This window comes from Micropterus salmoides, unplaced genomic scaffold (genome assembly GCF_014851395.1).
Source record: "Micropterus salmoides isolate LMB-PRFRI ecotype aquatic unplaced genomic scaffold, ASM1485139v1 Ms_hic_scaffold_17, whole genome shotgun sequence".
Lineage (NCBI taxonomy): Eukaryota > Metazoa > Chordata > Actinopteri > Centrarchiformes > Centrarchidae > Micropterus > Micropterus salmoides.
The window spans coordinates 30563578-30586196 of NW_024040817.1; the positions used below are offsets into that span (position 1 = coordinate 30563578).

The following is a 22619-nucleotide window of genomic DNA, read 5'->3' on the forward strand; positions in this document are numbered from 1 at the left end:
ACATGTTAAAATTAAAACTGTACAAACTGTATATGCAACAACTTATTCTGATAATAACACTAATGTTTTTGACCATGGTACACTACAGCCAATAAAAAAGTGTCTATTGTCAGAATTGCATCAAAGTAAATAAATACTTTGATCTGTCAGGTATTTAATTTATTGGATCAGCCAAAAATAGTAATAGAAAACAATTTACATGGAAGGTTTAATTTCTAGCTTTCAGTCTCCATTGAAATTCGATTCTTTCTTAATATTTACTTTATCACTGGATGCCTGGTGAACTAGGACTTAAAGGTACAATGTGTAAGATATGGCCAGAATTTTAGTTTAAATCTTTGACTAAAAATGAACAAACATTATCAACAGAATGTGAAGAAGGAACAGCTCTGACCTCCCTCTCCCTCCTCTCCTGCTTGACACCTCCCCTGAGTCAGAGTCGTGGTCAGAGTCACTTTAAATCACCGCTGTACTGTATTCCCTGTCTTCAAACTGGCCTCCGTCTGTCTCGGAGGATGTGTTCGGTCTTGGTTCACTGGGAGGCTGCTGAGCCCGGTTCTGTTGCTTATTCAGTCAGCGAATAGGGCCGCTAAATTAGCTGCATGGCTGACTGAGCTAACTAGCTAATAGCAGTTAGCATGACCTGATATGTGATATGCTGCCCCCTAGTTTTTTAATTTTGACAGGTGGAGAGTAGCATCTAATTCTTACACGTTGTACCTTTTAAGGCGCCAACCATAAAACCACCCCATTAATATTGCCCTATCCTATTCTCATTTATGCTTGTATTTTTATGCTATTTTTAGGTAAATTACACCCTGTTCAATTGATCTATAGATGAATATTGTTATATTTTATAGTCTAGCAACCAGTTAATTTCAGGAATTTCTACGCACTTTAAGGGTGCTTTCACACCTGTAGTTTGGTTGATATGGTTTGGACGAAGGGACAAAAATGATACATTGTTGCATTCTCAGTTCTGGTCTGGTTCCTGTGTGAGCGCGCCAGGGTTCATTTTAACTGAGCCAAACGGGTTAGGTGTGAAAGCACCAAAATAATTAAATTTATGTAAAAGTTTACTTTACTAGCTGGGTATTTTGATGCACACTGTAGGAATCAAAGTTGTTTCTGTTTTAGAGACTGAATAAAATAAGTCACACATGATTCATTGCTATATTATAATCATACCATATAAATACTTTTGAATTTTTTATTTATTTGGTAACCGAACAGTTGAAAATATAAACCCTTTTTACTTTTAAGCTTACATATATTGCAGATGTAATACGGTTGGACAGGAACATGACTGATTCAGTTGGTGTTTGTCGTTTTTGGTGACGTTAGCTGTCAGTGAAACTTCTCTGTATTCAGCCTGGAAACAGCATGCAGTGTCACAGTATTGACAGGATGCAGTATTGAGCAGAGCGATCAGAAACTGTAAGAGCAGGGGTGCGGTTTGTAGCTTGGCTGTATTATAATGAGCTAAACAAGTTAATGGCACATTGTCAGAATAATTGTGTTTCCAAACACAGTGCATCAGAGTTTCTATTTGTCGTCTCTTCGAACTTAAATAAAATTTACCAGTGACCAGTGAGTCTGCCGGTGCTGACTGAAGATCATAGTGAAAGAGAAAACACATGTAATTATAACATTATTAATAAGCTTGCAGTCCTGTGATCCAGTCCAATTAACCGTAGTACTGACGTCTTGCATTTCTGTCCTTGTGCGACATGGTGTAGCCTGGTGTTGTTGTTCCTTTTCCCATGAGCTCACTGTCTGTGGGCAGCCTGTCTGGTTAATAGGCATGTCTGTGGCTTGACTCATCCTGTTATTTAGCAGAAGACGAGAGACACTGCAGGATTCTGCAGAGTATCCACTCAGCAGTCTAATACGTTTAATTTTAAGTGTGTTATATGGATATTATGTAAGTTCTTATCTATAGCAGCCTGTCCAGATCTGCATAGGCATTCCTGGTGTCACAAGCGTCATGCTTTCACAGTCACATGGTTATAAAGGTATTTTAAATTTTGTGCATATCTTCTGACAGTATCTTCTTGTCCAATGAGTCATAGACAGAGTGTAATCCAGCTGCCTTGCAGTGACTTTTATTTCCACTTTCCAACATTTATATGTCAGTTGAACAAGTGTCTGTCTGGTCAGCCCAGCCTCCCAGAAGCAGCTCTGGAGGTCAGAGGTCAATTTAAAGACAACCAGACATTGATAGATTCCAGTACATGACAGATGCTGGTGAGTGGTGGGTGGGAGGTCACAGGGGGGCAAGGGTATGCTATAAAAGCTTTGCTGGGCACACTTGTGCTTCAACAGTCTGTATGCGAATAGTAGGGGTGGGAAATAGATTCCTAGATGCATTGTGATTATGTCTCGAATCCACGATATTGTAATAAACTGACATCGCAATATTTTTCTTTTGTGCGATATATATTGAGATATGAAAAATACAGAAATTTTGAGAGCAGCTATATACCAGCTTCCTGAGTGGTTTATAAAAGTTGCTATTAATTTTTTTCTGTGGTTTTTTTTTTTGGTTTTGTTTTGTTTTTTTTCCTGTTCATTTATTTTCAAGATATTTTAGACATCTAACGGGGACTGGACCTGCTTTGGTTGTTTCAATCAACATTGTGATTGGTGGTTCGCTGTGCATGCAGAGCCTGCTTGTCACTCACTAGCAACAAACTCTGTGTATCGGAGTAACTTATGTTACATCAGACAAACTTCTCTTGTACAGTAGTCATGGAAAATAAGCACCGTGTGAGTTTTACTTTTGTATCAAGCAGCAAAAAAGTTGAGGTGTTTGACATTTGACTTGCTTGACATTGCACATCCTGCTATGTGACTATATGCATGTTGCATTGATGATGCTGAAACAATATATTGTGCAGCCCTAGTCTTGATGCAGAGAGGTCAGTCAGAGATTGTCAGTCAGCCCGTTTTGTCTGCCCTCTATATTATTATATATATATATATATATTTTTGTATGTTGATAAAATGCTGGTGTTTGAGTGCCTGAACTCTGATAGTAAGTATTATGGCCATTGAGCTACCATTTTCAAAATAAAAACAAAAATACATTTTCTCCATTTACATCCCTAATGAAAGTTGTCTAAACTAAAAGAAAATAGCGGATTTGTGACGATCCATAATTAAAATAAACAGATGAATTTACTGAAGTTGACACACAGTGAGAACCAAATAAATCACATATAGAAATCAAAAGTTTTCCCCAATATGACAACATACCATGAGACCATTAGGGTTGGGCTGATAGACGATTTCATCGTCCGTCGGCGATGGCTGACAGACATCACGATGTTGAGCCGCATCGTTAAGTATGCACCTGCCTCGGAATTCTCTTCTCCCCACACTCACACACATACACGTCAGGTAACATGCACAGACAACTGCTGGACCCCGACGACATTGTCCATCCCGATGTTTCATTGTAGACATCGCCCAATCCTGGAGACCATAGACGCGTATCTTCTACCAGAGATGTTGCCATTCTGTTTATACTATATTTATACTGTCTCTTTAGCATCTGTATTGTGATGATGTGCCTTTCTATCAGGTACTAAATTCACTGAATTAACAGATAATCCTGTCTATACAATGATTTTATTTGGGCATTTCACAAGTTGACTGTGAGTCGCTAGTTAAGGGCTAGTTTGACTCACAGGAAGTAGCCGGTGGGTACAAGTCTCCCATTGGCCGACTATTTCATCAGAATTCTCCTCCCCTTTACACTGCATGGGCACTGACCCTGCATCCTGGGCTTAGCACTGCCCAAAACGACTGGTATAAAGAATTACAAACAAGACAAGTGTGTTCTGGTCATACTTCATTTATCTCGCCTGTCGGGCTGCTGACAGATCTGTCTGCCAAATAGTTGGCAGCTGGGCGGCACTAGAGGAGGCTGTACCAGCTGAGTTGAGTACCCTCTGTTTCCAGCAGCCCTGTCTTTTTCCATTGTTGTTAGTTGATTTTGTGACCAGACTTGATTTGTAAAAGTATCTTGTGTCCTCTGTCTACAATGACTCTGAGGTTCTCCACCTAAGAAAGGGATTATTGAAGTTTAAGGGGCAACACTATACTTAATTACCCACTAATACACCCAGTCAAAAAGTCTGGACAGAATTGTTTCATTTAGTCCAGCAGCTCTACTGCCTAATGATAAAGAGACTTTCAGCACCAAGCTCCTATTGTACAACTTTATCTTTGACTCACTTGTCCTTGTTGTGAGAACCTGGTTTTCCTGTGTAACCGACATGTGGTGCAATGAGAAAGCAGCCCATCCCCAGTTAGGGAGCATACCATGGACATACTGCGATGCTACTTAAGAGTAAGTTGCCGGCTAAATTAAGCTTAAGAATTCTCAGCACTCCACCATACAAAATAATTCATTTCTGTATTTCATTTAATTATTTTTGTATAGAACGTTTGCTTTGTGGGTTGCATTAAGAGAACTACAAACTTCATCTCATTATACAACCCTGTTGTAAAATGACAAATAAACGTACCTTGCCAGATGTATTTCAAATTGTCAAACCTTAAAAATGTATGTTCACACTTGGAGTGAAATCAAAGGTTATAGCAGATGTATTTAGGGAGTGTTGTAAGGTCGATGTTTTGTCTGCTGATGTGTCTGCTGTGTGGACCTGGCTGGAGTGTTTCTCATTCCTCAGCCGCTCTGATATGAGACAGACATGGTCTGGTTCAGATCTGCTGATTAAATCAAAGTTCATCTGCTGATCATGAGTTCTGTCTTGACCCCACGCTGATCAAAGCCCATCCCTTCTGGCCTTTCTGATGTGCTCAGAGGTGGCTTTGTTCACCACATTCATCATCTGTCCAGTGCAGATCTCATTGATTGAAGTGGTTGAAAAATATTTTTGCCCCGCTGTGATTAATGTGTTTGCGGAGCTATTTTTATTCTGTGTTTGTATTACTGTACTTTGAGTAAGTAAAGAAAAAGTAGTCAGCTGAGGTCAGTGGCCTGCTTCCTTAAGAAGGCAGACTAGTGCGACTTACAAGTGAACGATCCAAGTGACCAACCAACATACAATCGGTTTGATTCAGCTGCAATTAACTTTTGAAATTTTTAGTTTTTAGTTGTTTTTTTTTAATAATGAAACTAAAATAAATCATTTCAAATACTGAACAAGAAATACCCCAGCAAATGGTGTCTTCTTCCACACCAACCCTAGTAAACATGGGCAGTGATCACTGCATAACTGAATTTTTCACCAAAATGCTGCTGACTGGCCAGTGCTTACCACAGTTCCAGGGTCAGAGTCGCCTTCCTGGATATGGTATTTTCAAAAACGCTGTATAAACATGTGTCCCTGTAAATAGGACAGCACATGGGAAGAGTTAGGGCCCAGTTGGAAATCGTGTTGTCAGTCATTTGATTATGTTTGACTGTCGGTTTCTGTCAGTCAAATACTAATTGAAAGCACACCCACACATGTTTGTGTCTGGTCTCTTCGCTGCAAACAGGAATTAAATTGTAAATAATAAGACTAAAATATAAACTTGTATTTGACATGAAGTAAGCTGAAGTTGATAAACATGCTGTGAGCAGTGGGTAGGTAGAAACTTGTGTGTCATTTCGTGCTGTGACCTTTTTTCGTTTAAAAAAATCAGTGCCTCAGCCAAGCAATCAGGTGTGGCTATAAATGTTTTTTTTTAGTATAAATAGCTTTACTGATTTCTGTCAACATTCTTGGCCATTGCAGGTGGAACAGTCTAAGGTTCTGGTAAAGGAAGGGGGAGTGCAGCTCCTGCTCACCATCGTAGACACCCCCGGCTTCGGTGATGCAGTTGACAACAGTAACTGGTAAGCTCAGCAATCTGTCAGTGGTCAATAAAAGTTACTATAATACACTATATTTGTATCTAATTGTTCCTGACATTGATGTGAATAATTTGTGGTCCTCAGCTGGCAGCCGGTCATCGACTACATCGACAGCAAGTTTGAGGATTACCTCAACGCAGAGTCCAGGGTCAACAGACGGCAGATGCCGGACAACAGAGTGCAGTGCTGCCTGTATTTCATCGCTCCGTCTGGGCATGGGTAGGTACTGCAGGCATCCCACTGATCATGGAATCTCTAGAAAGTCACTGAATTTTTTCAAATGAATTGTTTCACACACCGACCACTTGAATACAATAAAGCATTTTATGTTCAGGATTGTGTCACAGATTAAACGGTAAATAACTGGTATGTCTGGTAATTGGCTACTTTAGAGTCATTGTGGGATTCTGAGATTTTAAAATGATCAAAGTCATTAGGCTACATCACTCTGCAGGCCTTAATCCTCAATGTATTGCCCACATCGATTTATTTTATTTTTATGATTTATTCTTCAAATTATTTTTTAAATGTGGCCCATGTCAGAACTGGACATGACCTGAAAGTGACCTGCATGCAAGATTAATATGACATCACACACAGCGTGTTGTTGTACCTAAACATAGAGAATCATCAGGGAAAACTGAAGAAATATTTGAGGTGAAACAGAATCATTAAGAATGTGTGTGTGACTGACCTGCCCCCACATACTCAGAAGGCTGCTGTTGCTCAGCAGATAGCAGGCATACTTCAAGGGCCCTTGTCTGCTGAACGGTTGGTCATTCTGGTTAAACAAACCTCAGTCTAGCGCTCTCTCATTTAGGTTATCGTGCAGGAAACGTGTTCAAATTCAAAGGGTGCCGTAAGAAAGTGATGGATTTGCTAATGGAATGCCCCGGTGAAGATAACTGATTTGTAATTTATGAATTGTCATTTGTGTCATTTGTGTCATTTAAGAATTAGCTGACAGCATGTGCAGCTGACTTCTTTGTATTCACTTTGGCAGTAGGTTTTGTAACCAGTTTGACTATGTGCCAAAAAATTTCATCTGATAAGTACAGTGGCTGTGGTAGTGTCAGGTCACATGACCTCCTCAGAAATGTGGACGTGTGTTGAAATGTTTAAAATCTGAGACAGTCATAGCAGGCTGTGTGAACCAATCCGGATCGAGGCTGTGTGTTTACCATAGTAAGAGATAGCTAGTGGTAATTAAGAAACAGAAGTACAAATGGGATGAAATAAAAATGTTTGAGGACCCATATTGTTAAGTTAGTACAAGGTAGATTTATTTTTTCACAGTACAACAGGTTGTAGAGTGAAACTAAGTTTGTAACTCCCTTCTGCTACATAGCAGACAATATACATCAATATAAAAGCACATTTAAAAATGGTAACAGAAATAAACTATCATCAAGGCAGCAGGGTGAACAGGCTGTGGCTGGGGGGGTACTGTCCTTTAGTATCCTTTGGGCTCTGCAGGCACCTCACCTCACTGATATCACTGATGCTCGGGAGATGGATACCAATGATATTCAGAGCAGTTTGAATCACCCGCTGCAGAGCCCTTGCCAGTTTGTGATGTTTCCAGTCAGGTAGCTTCTACCTCTTAGTAAGCGAAGCGAGGTCAGTGACTTTCAATATGAGGCTGTCTTTCAGGGGTTTTTTCCTTGTTTCCTCGTGTGTTCCTCACCTCTTTGTGGACTCGTGGGAACACAGAAAAAAATAAAGCAACAGAGCTGCAGATTTCAGATTGTGTGTTTCGGTGTTGCCTGCTGCCTCATTCTCTGGCCAGCAGGTAAGCAGTCCAAACCCAGCTGGCTCTGCCTGTGGCCTCCTACCAGACTACCAAGCAGGAATAACATTGGTGTAATCTGTCCTGAGCTCGCTGACCTGGAGACCCCATTCCTCCCATCTGTGTCTTGGCTCTGGCCTCTGCCAAACATACACACAAATGCACACACACTAGGCCACACTGTGCTGCCTACAACAAAAGGTGGTTTTAGCCGCTGTTGAGCCTGTTGGCCCGCACTGACCCAGTGTGGATTACTGACCGCGGCCTTGTTGGCTCTCTTGGCAAATGAAAAGCACCACATGGACTCATTCATTTTTCAACACATGCCCTGGAGGGGTGTGTGTGTGTGTGTGTGTGTGTGTGTGTGTGTGTGTGTGTGTGTGTGTGTGTGTGTGTGTGTGTGTTGGGGTTGTACTAAAACATTAGACCAGCATTGGTCTTTTTTTAATAAGTGTGAAATTTACAGCACAGACTGCAGGGCATTATTAGCTGTACTGTTTTTGTTAATCTGGCTCTTGGGACATTTTGAAACTTTTAAAGGGACTTTTTAAATGTATGTGTTTTGGTGTTTTATGCTGTAATTTATAAACCTTTGATAAATACTTGTCATTAGGGTGTAGAGGCTGGGCATTACACACACTTCTGCAGCTGAACTAGGAATTATTATGGAGAATAATTAGTGTCAACAGTAATGGCAAGTGGGTCTTTCATAAAAAGTATGTAAAATAAGATTTCTGGAAAATCTTTATAACAAACTAATACCACCAAACTTGAATCAATATGAAACCATTTTACAAGTAAAAAATACATTTAAGAAATGTAAGTAATCTCCAATTTCTCCAAAATCTATAAATGTCTAAAACCATCCATCCATCGTCAACCGCTTATCCTGCGTACAGGGTCGCGGGGAGCTGGAGCCAATCCCAGCTGACATCGGGCAAAAGATCATCCAAGTAGAGTGTTTTATTATGGCATTTGGAGCAGGCAGCTTGGAACGCTTGGAATTCTCAGTAAATTTAACCTTGGTTTTAAAAACAGAACTATGGAAAATTTATCTTAAGATAACATTTTAATTCTCTGATGGCATTCTTTTATATTTGTTGGGTAATGTGCTCACATTTATTTAATAGAACAACAGCTCCTGTTAAAAGTATGCTATTTTTAAAGTAGAAAATCCCAACCATACAGAATCATTTAAACCTCCTGTTTTTCCAGCATGTCCTCTGACCAGTTTCATGTCCGAGTAGTTGCATGGGAGCACATGACCATCTTTATAGGGCTGACTTGAGGTTATTACTGCTGCAGTGGCAGTGAAGGACTACCCATTGAATGTAATTTTGGCATGTTATTTACATGGTTTGAAGAAAAGGAGCATTGTTCTTAGAAAGATTGTCTCAGTGGTCCACCTGTTGAATGCTGTTGTGGAATAGTTCTTACTTCTCTGATTTAAACCTATTTCACGTAAATACATCAGCTGTTTGTCAATATTTACAGTCAGTTCTGTTAAGCGATCACTACATAATTATGGAGACATATGAAGACGTACTGACTTGGAATATTGTCCCATAGATTTTTGGTGGTCAAAGACTGATTTTGCTTTGATTGTTTTTTTTGTTTGTTTTTTAATATTAGACAGTGTTGTTAAAGAGACAACAGGCAACAAGGGAGAGAGCCAGACATAAAACGAGGCTCATGATCAGTGTCTTAATCCTTATGCAACATGGAAGGGCTGAAAGATATGGCCAAAAATGTTATCACAATACAAGGTTTCACATTTTTCGATATCGATAATTATCACGATAAGTATCAAATCGTAAATTTTTTGTTGAGTTTAAAGGCAGATTTTTGCTTCTGAGTGAAAGTTTAAGAAACCTGATGGTTTATTGTGGTTTAAACTTTTCTTTATGGTCAACACTTGATGCCAAACAGTAGATCACTTCAGTCTGAGGTGGAACATTCAAAACAATTATGATAATATCTTTGTCAACAAATATGCATGAGTAAAATTAAGTAAGTAGGTTTTTTTCAGTCCTTTTTCCTCAACAAAATAAATGTCTTAATAAAAAAGTTAAGTCCTAATTCATGATTTAAGTAATGATTCGAAATCAAACATTTATTGAATATTTATTCATCGTTTGTTACATTGTTATTGAAAAAAAATCACGATAATTATTGTTATTGTTTATTGTCCAGAACTACAACATGGTCACCACCAGTTTGCAGACCAGAAAAATAGAAACCCCTGTATTTCGGGCATGTTTTTAAATGTTTGGACAGAACCAGGCTGGCGGTTTTCCCCTACTGTCAGTCATTATGCTAAGCTAAGCTCTGTACACGCAGACACAAGAATGGTATGGATCATTCAAGGAAAGAAAGCAAATAGGTGAATTTCTGAAGATGTTTAACTTTTCCTTTACATGAAAATGGCCCCAACATCAACTACTTTCAGCCTGAAAACTATTGCTATCCCCCCTCAAAAATGCTTTCAGTTAAATCCTTCTGTGACTAACTCAGAGACTTTAGTTCATATACTTTATCTAAACAGAGCCTTATGTACTGTAGATGCCGTGGCAGCAACACAGACATATAATACACATACAATAGTAAAACATTATAATGACATTTGAAAAAGAATTTTCAGATTCCAGACCGACAGATTTACAATGCTGTCTGGTCCATCCAGATGTTTAGTTTGAGGTCAGCCAGACCATGAAACATGACTTTCATCCTTGTATGTGACAGCTGCTCGCTGCGTCACCCAGCCCTGCAGCTTTACTGACACCACAGCCATCCAGTGGCTCTCTAACCATTTAACCGTCTCTTCTCTTTGCTTCTTCCCCAGACTGAAGCCCCTTGATATTGAATTCATGAAACGGTTACATGAAAAAGTAAACATCATCCCCCTCATCGCCAAAGCTGACACAATGACTCCTGAGGAGTGTCAACAGTTCAAGAAACAGGTGTGTGTGTCCGAATGCTTTATCTTTCTGTTTGGCCAGGGGCATCGGGGCAAACGGCGTACAAAACTGTAACAAACAGCTGGTGTCAAACCAACTCAAAAATGACCCACCATGTTCTGAACAGACATCACACGCACACTGGCAGAAAGGAAAATCTGCATTTTGGAACATAGTACAGCAACTTAATATATTTCTCAGTCCAGCACTGCAAAATGTTTCTTACAATAAGTTAACCTACATTACAAACAAATCTACATTTTGCAACCTAGGCGAGCTGAGTGTCGAACAGCTGAGTGTCGACACATGTGGCGGATGTGCCAGATGTTTACACCAGAAGCGCTGTTCTCTGGTCAACAAACAATTCTGCTCCTCCGCTCTTTCATAATTACACGTAGAGCTGATCACTATTATAACCTCGTGAATTCATAACGTGAAGCTTTTTATATGGTCCTGGAAAAGCTTCTTCTGTAACAGTGAAGTTAAAGGACCATCAGCTTGTGTGATGGTCTGCAGGGAGGGGTTTCTGTCTGTCACTCCATTTAGACAGAACAAAAATGTAGAGTACAGAATTTAAGAAACAGAGTAACAGGCAGCAATGGTACCGTTTCTAAATATTTAATCAATAATGACAGTGAACCACTGCTCTCTTACTTTACATGGCTTTAATTGATATGGAACTTTGCGTTCTAATTACTGCTAAGTACTGCTGCTGGGCATTGGGCTAGATATCACGTTTCAGTACTTTGTAGGTCCTGACCAAAATGTGTCTGTAGCACAGAGTATTGAAAACTGTCATGTATCTAAGTTAGCATTTAACGCTGGGGACAAAGCCTTACTGACTGAAAAACACGGGTTCATCTAGAAAGTCCCATCTGAGTAACAGATCCATGAGTTTGAAGGCTCATCAGACACCAAAACACTGCTCAGTGGCTTATAATTCCCGACGATGGATTAAAAAAAGCAGTGCCACAGCAGTTTGGCAAAAGTTAAGCCAGGTTCAACTTCTTTTTTGCTTGAGCCTCCTCACTGAAATCAATGATGAGCTGTGTTTTTTCATACACTGCTTATGTCTGTCTTAACATAAATCCAATATTTTGTAATTTCATAGAGGCAAAGTTATTGTACTTCTGCTTGTGTTAGACACAATTAAAAAAGTGTAGCTTATGTTCTATGAAGGTTTTATAGAAAAACATGTTTATATTTCTCAAAGTAAGGTGCTCAAAACGGTATGGCTTTGGTACTGGTACACAAAAGTCCAGTCTTCCACCAATGTTGAAGACTTGAATTGTATTTGTGTTGTGCCGTTTGTTTTCTCACAGTATCATATTTAAGTGTAAGTATAGAAGTTGTACTATCTGTGTACATATCATGGTAGCGGTCGTGTGTGTGTGTGTGTGTGTGTGTGTGTCTGGGGGATTAGCAGGTAGGTTGAGCCTCCTGTGTGTGCTGACTAACCTCCAGTGAGACGACTGATGTTGCTGGACCTGTTTGCCCCACATATAGCTCAGGCTGCTACATTCCCTCTCATGCTGTGTCACCCTGCCTCTCCCTGTTTCCTCTGTGCTGTGTGCAGATCATGAAAGAAATCCAGGAGCATAAAATCAAAATCTATGAGTTCCCAGAGACAGATGATGAGGAGGAAATGAAGCTGGTCAGAAAAATCAAGGTCTGTTCTCCTAAAGCAATCCTCCATGACATTTTAATAAAACATAAAACTGTCTGTGTTTTTTTTTTTTGTTGTTTTTTTTTTTTAGTTTCCCGGAACAGTTTCTTGATTTATGTTGTTCATACTATGTCTGTGTGTATGTTAGGGCACAGCCTACAGTGTATTTTTAGCCATTGTGTGTGAGCTATGCAACAGTTGTGTCCCCTCCCTCCTCTCTGCAGGATCGTTTACCCTTGGCTGTAGTCGGCAGCAATACCATTATCGAGGTCAATGGAAAGCGAGTGCGTGGGAGGCAGTACCCCTGGGGTGTGGCTGAAGGTGAGAGGTCGAAGGTCAACTGGTTCCAACCTGCAAAAGTCTCTCGCTCTCTCACAAACACAGCAATATTTCCACAGTTTTATTGGATTATTGAGCAGCCAACATGTGTAGATAGTTTGCAAAGCAGTAAAGCAATCCATGCACTCACACACACACAAAGTGGAACTGTTATTGAGTGACCACAACGAACACCGTGATAGTAGACAAGAAAGGCATTGCATCAGCATGAGGACCAAATTAGTAAACAAATAGCTTACACTGTATTTATTTGCTTTTTTTTTCTGTATAGATAAAGATACAATATCAATATCAACATTTCACATATAAAGCTTTTGTCTAAGCTTAAATATACATTTTTATAAAGAAAAAAGAAGAATAAAATACAACGCATGCACAAGAAAGCTGTACCTGTGACAAGGGGGATAATCTAGGGGGCCGATCTGTTCGGTTCAATTACGCATGTACTATGTGAAGCGTAGGCAGTGCACCGGTACCCGAACATTTTGCCAGGAGAGCTAACATAGCATGGAGAGAGCTAAAAACAAAGGCTCAGCAGTTTGGGGCTATGTCGTGCTTGCTACAGCTACATGCAATATGCACAAAGCCACTTTTTCAAGTGGTGGCGGTTGCACTGCAAAAAATAATAAGCTTATTAATTTTACGCTGGTATCGGTGCATCCCTAGTCTCAGAGCACTGGTGTGGTTATGGAAAAAGGTCTGGATATGAAATGTCTACGTGGAGTAGTAAATTAAACCCAGCAGAAATCACTTGCTAGATTATTATTTTAATAATAGGGTTTAACCCTAACCAGAAAAATCCCCTTATTTAATGAAAATTGGAAACACGTGATGGTGTCAAAGTGGGATGTCAGCCAGGAAACATAGGGTACCTGTTGAGCAAGGGATCGGCCGTGGCTCACCTTCCACCCTGTGTGGGCTGACCGCTCGCTCTGTAGCAGTCCTGGGTGGATAGCTAGAATAGATCAATTGATAGAAACATGAGGATTTTAATGTGCTCACGTTTGGGAGGCCTTAATGATACACAGTATGTTTTGGTGAGAAACACTGAACGTAAACGGAAAGATTAGAAGATTAATCCACAGGGTACCTTTTAATACACGTGAATCTAATCTGATAACTAAATGACTGAACAAACAACATTCCAGTTCATGTAATCTTCACTCATTTTGTATGAACTGGTTTGGAGGCAGATTGCTTTTGTTTCTTCTACTCCCTGTTAAAGTACTTACCATGACCAAAGAACAGGAACAATGTAAACCTCTGTGAAGAAAGCACAGAAAAGCAATACTGAAAATAAAATCTACTCGAGCCTAGACACTTAGAAACTAGACACTTGTCTCTTCAGCGCAGGATATGAGAGCCCTGTTTAACCTCACCCAGGAAGCTGCTGTCACATTGTGGTGAGACGCATGAAACATGACAACACATTCAGCTTAAAGCGATGAGGACACAGCCACAGTGTGAATGTGACTGAGCTCAGAGGAATTTACTGTAGCTAATGAATCGGAGGCAGTGAAGGGAGCATTCCTGATCGTATAGTTTCTGTACTCAGAGAGACAAAAACAACTGCTGAAGAACTGAGTACAGTACAGCCTAGTGGATGACTTGTAGTAGGGCGACTGTTAAACTGGTTTGCCATCCATGAGGAGTGAGTTTTGGAATGCCACAAATGTTTTGGCTCCATGTCAGCATAATATGAAGAGAGAGGGTAGGAGAGCGAGTGAGAGAGAGAGAGAGGTCCCTGGGAAGCTATGCAAGTCACTCTACCACAGCAGTCCAGAGAAACCTCAGAGGACTGTGGTGAGCCTTACTGTAGGAGGGTCACAAACAGCAGCTCATGATGCCACCTGCTGATGGCTTCTGGTGCTACAGCCGCCCACATTAGTGCGGCTGCAGGGTGTCTGCAGGGCCTTAAAGTCCAGTAAATGAAAACCGTAATCATAAAGAAAGTTAGAAACATGGTGAGGATATTAAGTAATGTTTCATGGATAAAACAGGGAATAGATAAATGATTTGAAGAGTGCTGAGACCAAATAAAATAGGAAAGCCAAGTACAAGTTAGCTAGTAAAAAATTAACTGAAGAGTAAAATAAAGTTAGAATTTCTTTAAAGCTAGGGTCTGGGAAGGTGACGTTGGAACTTGGGTACAACTTGGGTTTTATTTTTATAGCTCTAGCCATTGGTTGTATTTGTTATAACATTATATGTCACATTATACAGGCACTTACATTTTAAGTTTTACCTCCAAATAAAGCAGTCTAGATAAACAGGCTTAACTATTAGTTTTTCTGATCATTTGACTGCTTGTGTTTGTTGCCCTATTAACCTATATTTTAGCCCCATTATTATAATCAATAAAACCTATGGCCAGAGCTTAAATTACTTTACTGTTACTTACACTAAACAAGTTGCTACACAATGATTACAGGGATCGGTTATATATTCATGTGTTATGATGTAATAATCGCTCCATGTTATCGTATCTAAACTGCTTGGTTTTTCTCTTCTTACAGTGGAAAACGGAGAGCACTGTGATTTCACAATCCTTCGGAACATGCTCATCAGGTGAGCAAAAGCACATTACATATCATATCGAGCATGTCTAGTTTGTCACGCCCTGTGGAATATTATACTATGCAGGTTTAATGGAGATGAAGTAATGGTGTTCATGAAAATGTAGCAAAGGACAATGTTTTTGTTAAAGCATATTTAAGCGAAAGTTTTTGAAAACCTAATTGATACTTACAGTGGGAGGAAATGTGCTGTTTTACTTCACTCCTGTTTCCAGGACCCACATGCAGGACCTGAAGGATGTGACAAACAATGTTCATTATGAAAACTACCGCAGCAGGAAGCTTGCTGCAGTCACCTACAACGGTGTGGACAACAATAAGAACAGGGGACAGCTAACAAAGTAAGAAAGTCTGTACAGTATGCACAGAAGTGTGGTGTTCATGTTGCTGAGATTAAATCATACAGTGTGAACTAGTGGGATAATGTTGCTGATTTGGCTGCTGGTTCTACCAGGAGCCTCTGAGCAGCTCATTCACTGTGTAACCATGCAGGAAACCGCAGTTCACAGGTCAGAGTCTGTGGCAACCAAGCAGATTAAAGTTGGCAAGCTGTCTCTTAAGCAGTCCAGACCTTTAAACCCGTTCCTGGCCCAAACAAGCCAGCACTGACCCCCACTAATTTGTAACCAGTATCGGTTGCGTCTGATCTACAGTACTAAATAAGGCACCATGTGACTCCTAATCCACCGGCTGCAGCTGTCAGTAATCACCAGCACAAACTCACAAGCTAATGCATGGTTAACGGCAGCACGCTAAGTGTCTGTGCCTTTGTTTGTTTTTAGACCTGACACGGCTGAAGGCATGTAAGTGTTACTTCACTTCTTCAAAAACTCTCCAAGGAATGCATTTTCACTCCTATCTCTGTCCATATTCATTTTCCCTGCCTCGTAGGATTTGCTTTTTTTTTCTTTCTTTTTTTTTTTTTTTTAACCTGCAAAGATTTTAAATAAATACACTTGTTTGAATGAAGCATTGAAAAATCATGTTAAATTTAGTGATCTTGGGCTTCTCCATAAACTCTGTCATATCGTCACATTCTCTAAAGCCTATTGGCAATCATTTGGCTTGGCTACTTGCTTTGCTGTTTCAATACACATTTCTAATTAACCACTGTTGTAGTATATACAGTGCAGCTACTTTGCAACTAATGGCTAAATATTATACTCTGGATCTCCACCAAATGAATCCTCCATTTATGCCACGTTCATGTCATCTTGTATAAAAGTGGCAAAAACCATAGCTTTGATATATCCCACTTAGCTAAATGAACCACAGAGATGTCAACAAACAGCCTCCAAAATGGCAGCAAAGCCACCATTTCTCACAGTTACAGCTAAATACAATCCACTAATATAAATAGTTCAGCTAAATAGATACATTCACTTGTAAATCGCACAATCACTTAATTAGATTTACTCTGTTCACTAATTATAGTTTATCCTCCTAGCATGCTAATTAGGACCAAACACAAAGTGAGGCAGAATGTCATTCTTTGTAGACAAGCTAACATTGCCCCCCCTAGAGCCATGCTACTAGTGTAGCTAAAAGGTCATAAAGGGGTGTCTGATAAGGTTCATTTGTTTTTTGAAACTGTGAACTGTGCTGCCATTAGCCCTCACCTCTACACAGCCAACACATCTACAGAAATTTAGCTAGCTAGCTTGCTAAAAGGCTAATTTAGCGCTAATAACAATGTAAATGATGCTTTTACTAGCCTCTGTTAGCATTGCTTTTGTATATTAATTTATCAGGCAAGTCTTGCCCAAGAGCTAAGGACCTCCAACATGGCTGCAGGAAAGAGTGTTGTTTCAGCTAGAGAACCTTTTGGAATTAGGGTTTATTTTCATAACGCCTGTTCTCCTGAAATGCCCCTATCACCTCCCAGCTAAAACCCTCGCTGGAAGCCATCTATTACAGAGGGCTTCCAGGGAAGGCAAGCAAGCCCAGCCTTTCCTCCTTACCTTATCCTGCCCTTTCATCACTCTGCAGTCAGAAAGACCTTTTATAAATGGGATGGGGGCACATTTCTACCCTGATCAGACAGGCTACGTTTGAGTTTTTACAGTAAGACGCATCTCCAGTTTTTTTCTATAGGCTGTGAGTTTTGCATTTTTACAGTAGTACTCTGAACGCCTGGACTTGAAAAACTTTTGTCCAATCGGATCAGATTTGTGACTGTACTTAACAACCAAATCACGGTCAGGCTAAGGACAGGCGATTTAGTGGTTGTCTAGCAACAAAAAAGGCAGTGCACTGTGCCTCACGTTTTGCAACATGCCTGTCTGATCAGGGCCCAACACTGACAAGTAATGTTCACCTGGGATGAACACATACCTGCCGCTGTGTGCTGTCTGTATGAACACTGGCTTGTGTCTCCAGGAGTCCTCTGGCCCAGATGGAGGAGGAGCGACGGGATCACGTGTCCAAGATGAAGAAGATGGAACAAGAAATGGAACAAGTGTTTGAGATGAAGGTGAAAGAGAAGCTCCAGAAGCTCAGGGACTCTGAGGCTGAGGTAAACTAATGAGGCTGTTTTCTTGTATGTTAATCAGTTTGCCTTCTGAATACTTGGTTAGCCTCTGACTCTGCCTCTGTGTCCCTGCAGCTCCAGAGGCGCCACGAGCAAATGAAAAAGAACCTGGAGGCCCAGCATAGAGAACTGGAAGAGAAACGCCGTCAACACGAGGAAGAGAAGGCCAGCTGGGAGACCCAGCAGAGGATTCTGGAACAGCAGAAACTAGACGCCTCCAGGTAAACACACCACCACACATGATGATCAGGTTTACTGGGTGTAAGGGAAGGATGTACAGGCTTAATTCAACTGTAGACTGAAGATATCACTGAGCATTCTGAGTATCAAGAGCCAGACAACCACCAAAATGTGAAAAAAAAGAAAAGGATGATTTAATTGTCTGTAACAAATCATTCATTTATAAATTGAAACTTCTGTTAGCAAGGAATACTGGGCTCCATGCACCTGTTACAACAGGGAGAAATAGGAGCGCTACTCAGAGCAGAGATTCAACACAAATGTAGCAAAAACAAAAACCCCTTCAGTGGCCTACAGTACTGGTTTGTTTAGTTTTTTTATGACTTGGGAATGAATTTAATTGCAGAGAGATGTTACAACGTGCACCTTCCCACACTATCGCACTGTAGATGCTCTTATAGATTGTCTTATTACTCCAGTGGCACTTACACATTGCTGGTACCAGATCAGCTTGTCTTGACTCGCCTCTACTCGACTTGCTTCTGGTGCCCCACCCTCAGTTTTCCATCGCAGATATAGTACCCCCTCAATGTTGCTGGCCATCATGGCGATGATGTACAAAATGTTACTGAACTAGACTTGCAAACAGTGTCAGTTACTTTTAAGACATTTGACTCAAGAAAAAGTACTTTTGTAAAAATGTACTTAGATGAAAATAAAACATAGGTCAGTTAGAATGTACTCTGAGTAAAAGTCACTGCGTTACAATTTTAAAGCGAAAGGTGGGTTAAGTTAAGAAGAAATGTTTCATGATAAATGGCACTACTGTGATATTAAAGAAAATATGACGGCTCAAAATAAATTCCATTTTCATAGTCAGCACTTTGCAACTGATCATCAATTCTAAATGTACAGATAGATATAGAAGATTTGTGCGTGACATTGCAGATCATCAATGATTAGGTGTAAGATGGCAATTTACCAACAAGGGCTTTGTAAATAAATAAGTACCAATGGTTATTACACACCTCAGACAGGGACGGTCAAACAACTTTATAGTATAGATAGTTGAATGTTGCAGTTATCGTCAGTGATGAACCTGCGGGCAGAATTATAAATCTAGCGGCCTCAGAGTGGAGGCAGCAGCATGCCAGTATACAGTATAGCCTCTTTCACTGTGTTGGTCTCTCAATAAGCACCCGAGTCACATAAAAGTTAAGCACCTCAAGATGACTGGGTTGCAGCCAGGAACATTTCCATATCACTTTGAAATCCAGTTTGAGTCACATGCTGTCAAATAAAGGCTGCAGCAGCACAAGGTTGAATACACATGCACATCCTGTTCTGCCGTCTAAGGTCCCTGCAATACATTCACCTGTCATACAAATTAAGAGTACATTTCAAGTTGTTCCATAAGTCTGTACATTATAATTTTTTTTGACTGCTTTTCTTTCCTCTCCTTTTCACAGGACCTTGGAAAAGAACAAAAAGAAGAAGATATTTTAATAACTCTGGAGGACATTCCTTATGTTACGGTGTATTATCTTTTGCCAACCTGCCAGCCATGATTGTCAGAACATCTGTCAATCAACTACATCCGCTGATGACCGTATTACTGTGTAATAATCAAGTGAAAGCCAGGGGGCAGTGTAGTCTGGACTCTGAATTTAACCAATTGCTCTCCGCTCATCCTCATGTTCCTCCTTAAGTAACTGTTAGAATCTCTGTATTGATTATGTGTACAGTCCTGTTCAGGGCCACTGCTCACCAAAACAAGTATATTCACATAGAAAACACAGCCGGTGTTCTTCCTTCATGACAAACTGGAGGGCAACGTTCAGAGTTCAGTCATTTTTTTCCTCTTCTACTTTGGGAATGTTGGTTGCTGCACTGCTCTGTGCTGCATTCTTTTAATGCCAAAAAAACAAACAGAGGTCAGCCTTTCACTTCCTGCACAAAGCAGAGTTAGGCTGAAGCACACCTCAAGCACTGTTTTTTCTTTTTTTATATGTATGTATCTTTTGGTTCACTTACACATTTAATTTCCCAAGATGTTATACTCTTCCATCTCCTGTAATGTAAATTGTATAACCATGAACTGCAGTGTTTAACTTCAGCAATGTGTAACTTTGTCTTGCTTTTTGTTCATTTAGTGTTTTCCTTTTGGATTGGCCATGGCGCAGAAACTGTGTTCATTTTGTTTCCAGTATCCTAGCCGGTGTTTTCCGGCCCTGCTCTTGGAAACCAAACATGTTTTCCTGACTTCACTCACGCTGAGTGTAACGATATAAAGAAACTGCTCTCGAGGTGCTTTTACGTGAACTTCTTGTGCATTTTTTTCCCCAGTAGAATCAAATCTCTCCCGGGGCAGGATGTGGAAAGCTGGTGTTGGATGTTAGTGGATGAGAATGCCGGAGTTAAGATGCTTCAGTCAAACAGCGTTCAACTCAATAACTGTACCCAGCTGGCTTTCTTTACATCACATTTAGTACTGTTGGTGTACTGCATCTGTATTTTGTAATGTCTTGTTTTTATTGTACAAAGTCACATAATAAAATTGTGATGGGGGAAAAACACAGATGGTCTTGCTCACCTAATTTTAGCAGTATGTTGATACGCAAACCTTACACCCATATGTTAGTGTTGTACATGTTATTCTAAACCCACGGACATTAATGTACTGCTGTAACAGCCCGCACTCTACTGGTTTCAGGCTGTCCAGATGTTGGAACCTGGCTGCAGGGATTTGCTGTCATTCAGCCACTGGAGCATTAGCGAGGTCTAACACTGATGTAAGAGGACTAGTCCTGGCTCACGGTGTTACATGGGCTTGTGGTCAGGGGTGCAGGCACATCAAACTGGGCAGACCATTTGGATTGAAACAGGAAAGGGCCTTCCCAAAACTGTTGCCACATATTTTAAAGTACAACATGTTCTAAAATAGTATTGTACACTATACAGTTGTATTAGGATTTCCCTTTATTGGAACTAAGGGTGCAGACAATATCTGTGTCCCAGTTCCAAACTACATACACATTTAAATCGTGTACTGTGTTCACACTGCAGAAGTGGCTAAATACAGTTCCCCCAAAAAGACAGTGAGCCAATTTTAATTATGAACTTTTTTTGCAGTCTTTTTTCAGCTGATAAGTTTTGACATTTCTCTGGTTCTGAACTTTGCGTTTAGACCTTTTAATGACGTTTACTTCCAGCAGGTGGCAGCACGAGACTGCACTGAACTTCTTGTGACAGGTTCAGGGACTTTCCATGCATTTGATCAGCCTTATCAGTGTCTCTGGACTTTAACCATGAAGCAGCTGTGTTTTGTCTTGATGTGCAGTGCACCTCAGAGTGTCACTGAGGTGATTGACACCTTCAGTTTTGATCAGTGCCAACTTGGCACTGATCAAAACTGAAGGTGTCAATGTGAAGGAAGCCATTTTATTTCATTATTCAATGGTTTTCATTCTTTCAGAATTCAGGTTAGTTGTCGAATTTGGAGACCATCGTGGGCTCTTAAGCAGCCAGCAGTTATTCAGGAGGTTCTAGGGATTATTGGGGATTGTCCAGGAGTCCTACTAGAGGATTCTAGAGATATTGAGGATGTCCCTTTGAGGGCAATTTAAGAATGTTCTGGGGGATTAAGGGATGCAGAGGTTCTTGAGGTGGTTCCTTGTGAGGGTAACAGGTTAATTCTTGAAGCTCCTTTAGTTCTTGTGGGAGTTCTGGGGCATCTTAAGGGACTTTGAGGGGTTCCAGTGATTCTTGAGGAGGTAATGGGGAAGTTGAAGGAGTGGTAAGAATACTTTAGGAGGTTTTCAGGGCTCATAAAGAGGGCACTTAATAGCGTTACAGGGACTCTTGACAGAAATATATATGAACGTTGAGGTTTTCCAGGGATACTTGAGGAGGGTTCAGTGGTCACCAAGCAAGTCAGAATCTTGCTATTCTTACCATGAGATTAAAGGTATTAAGTTTCTCCCCCCAGGATTCTCCTTGCAGGGATGGAACATTTTGACCATTGTGGGGTGCAGTTGCAGGTTTACTTCCTGTCCACTGATGGGTGTCCAGTTGTACCCACATTCAGCCAATTTTACTGACCACTTCCACAGTACATTATCCAATGTATCAACTGTTTTCTATCTATATAAGATCTGGTCAACCGATTTTAAATTTTAACACTATCAGTATTTGCTCCATTTATTGATGTAACCTTAAATTCCTTCCCTCTGGCTTATTCAAACAAAAGCTGGACCCTCTGAACTCTGTAGTGTAAAAACACACACACACTGCTGTACTGCAGCATCACGCCACAGCCTTCCCAGACTGATAGCTGGTCTGCTTCGGCCTCTCCTCTTGCTGATTGGCTGTCCGTCACCCAGGTGAAGACACCCTTGGCCAGTTACGGAGGTGTTCAGTAAAACCCCATGTGTCAACCCACATGACAGGACAGGATCTGGTCACAAATCTAATTCTGCCGGAGGCCCCCAAAGATAGAGGCCAACCCCTGACTGCATTACTCTGTGGACTATGGAGTGAATAACTCACCATACCTCCCTGTTTGTTCATTGTTCCTTACCTCCACCATCGCTGCCAAATTCTCCCCCCTATCAGTTGGATCAGAGTTAATTCATGCTTGGTTCATTGCTGTTCTGACATTGACCTGGTTGCCTGAGAGTTTCTGGGTTAGCTCCAGCCCTGGGCAAAGTG

At 40.6% G+C, this 22619-nt stretch overlaps 1 protein-coding gene across 2 annotated transcripts in view; it reads left to right on the forward strand.

Moving 5' to 3' along the window:
* LOC119907179 (septin-7) overlaps positions 1 to 20487 on the forward strand; it is a 39138-nt gene extending 18651 nt beyond the window's left edge. Inside the window, exons 5-15 of one of the 2 annotated variants that reach the window (XM_038724831.1) lie at positions 5754 to 5854; positions 5957 to 6091; positions 10504 to 10621; positions 12195 to 12287; positions 12509 to 12605; positions 15140 to 15191; positions 15415 to 15540; positions 15982 to 16002; positions 17579 to 17714; positions 17805 to 17950; positions 19379 to 20487. In XM_038724831.1, coding sequence (XP_038580759.1) covers positions 5754 to 5854; positions 5957 to 6091; positions 10504 to 10621; positions 12195 to 12287; positions 12509 to 12605; positions 15140 to 15191; positions 15415 to 15540; positions 15982 to 16002; positions 17579 to 17714; positions 17805 to 17950; positions 19379 to 19415 — 1062 coding nt within the window. In that variant the 3' untranslated portion in view covers positions 19416 to 20487. The remainder of the gene's footprint in view (positions 1 to 5753; positions 5855 to 5956; positions 6092 to 10503; positions 10622 to 12194; positions 12288 to 12508; positions 12606 to 15139; positions 15192 to 15414; positions 15541 to 15981; positions 16003 to 17578; positions 17715 to 17804; positions 17951 to 19378) is intronic. The other variant, XM_038724832.1, reaches the window with a different exon arrangement.
* Positions 20488 to 22619: the final 2132 nt, after the last annotated feature.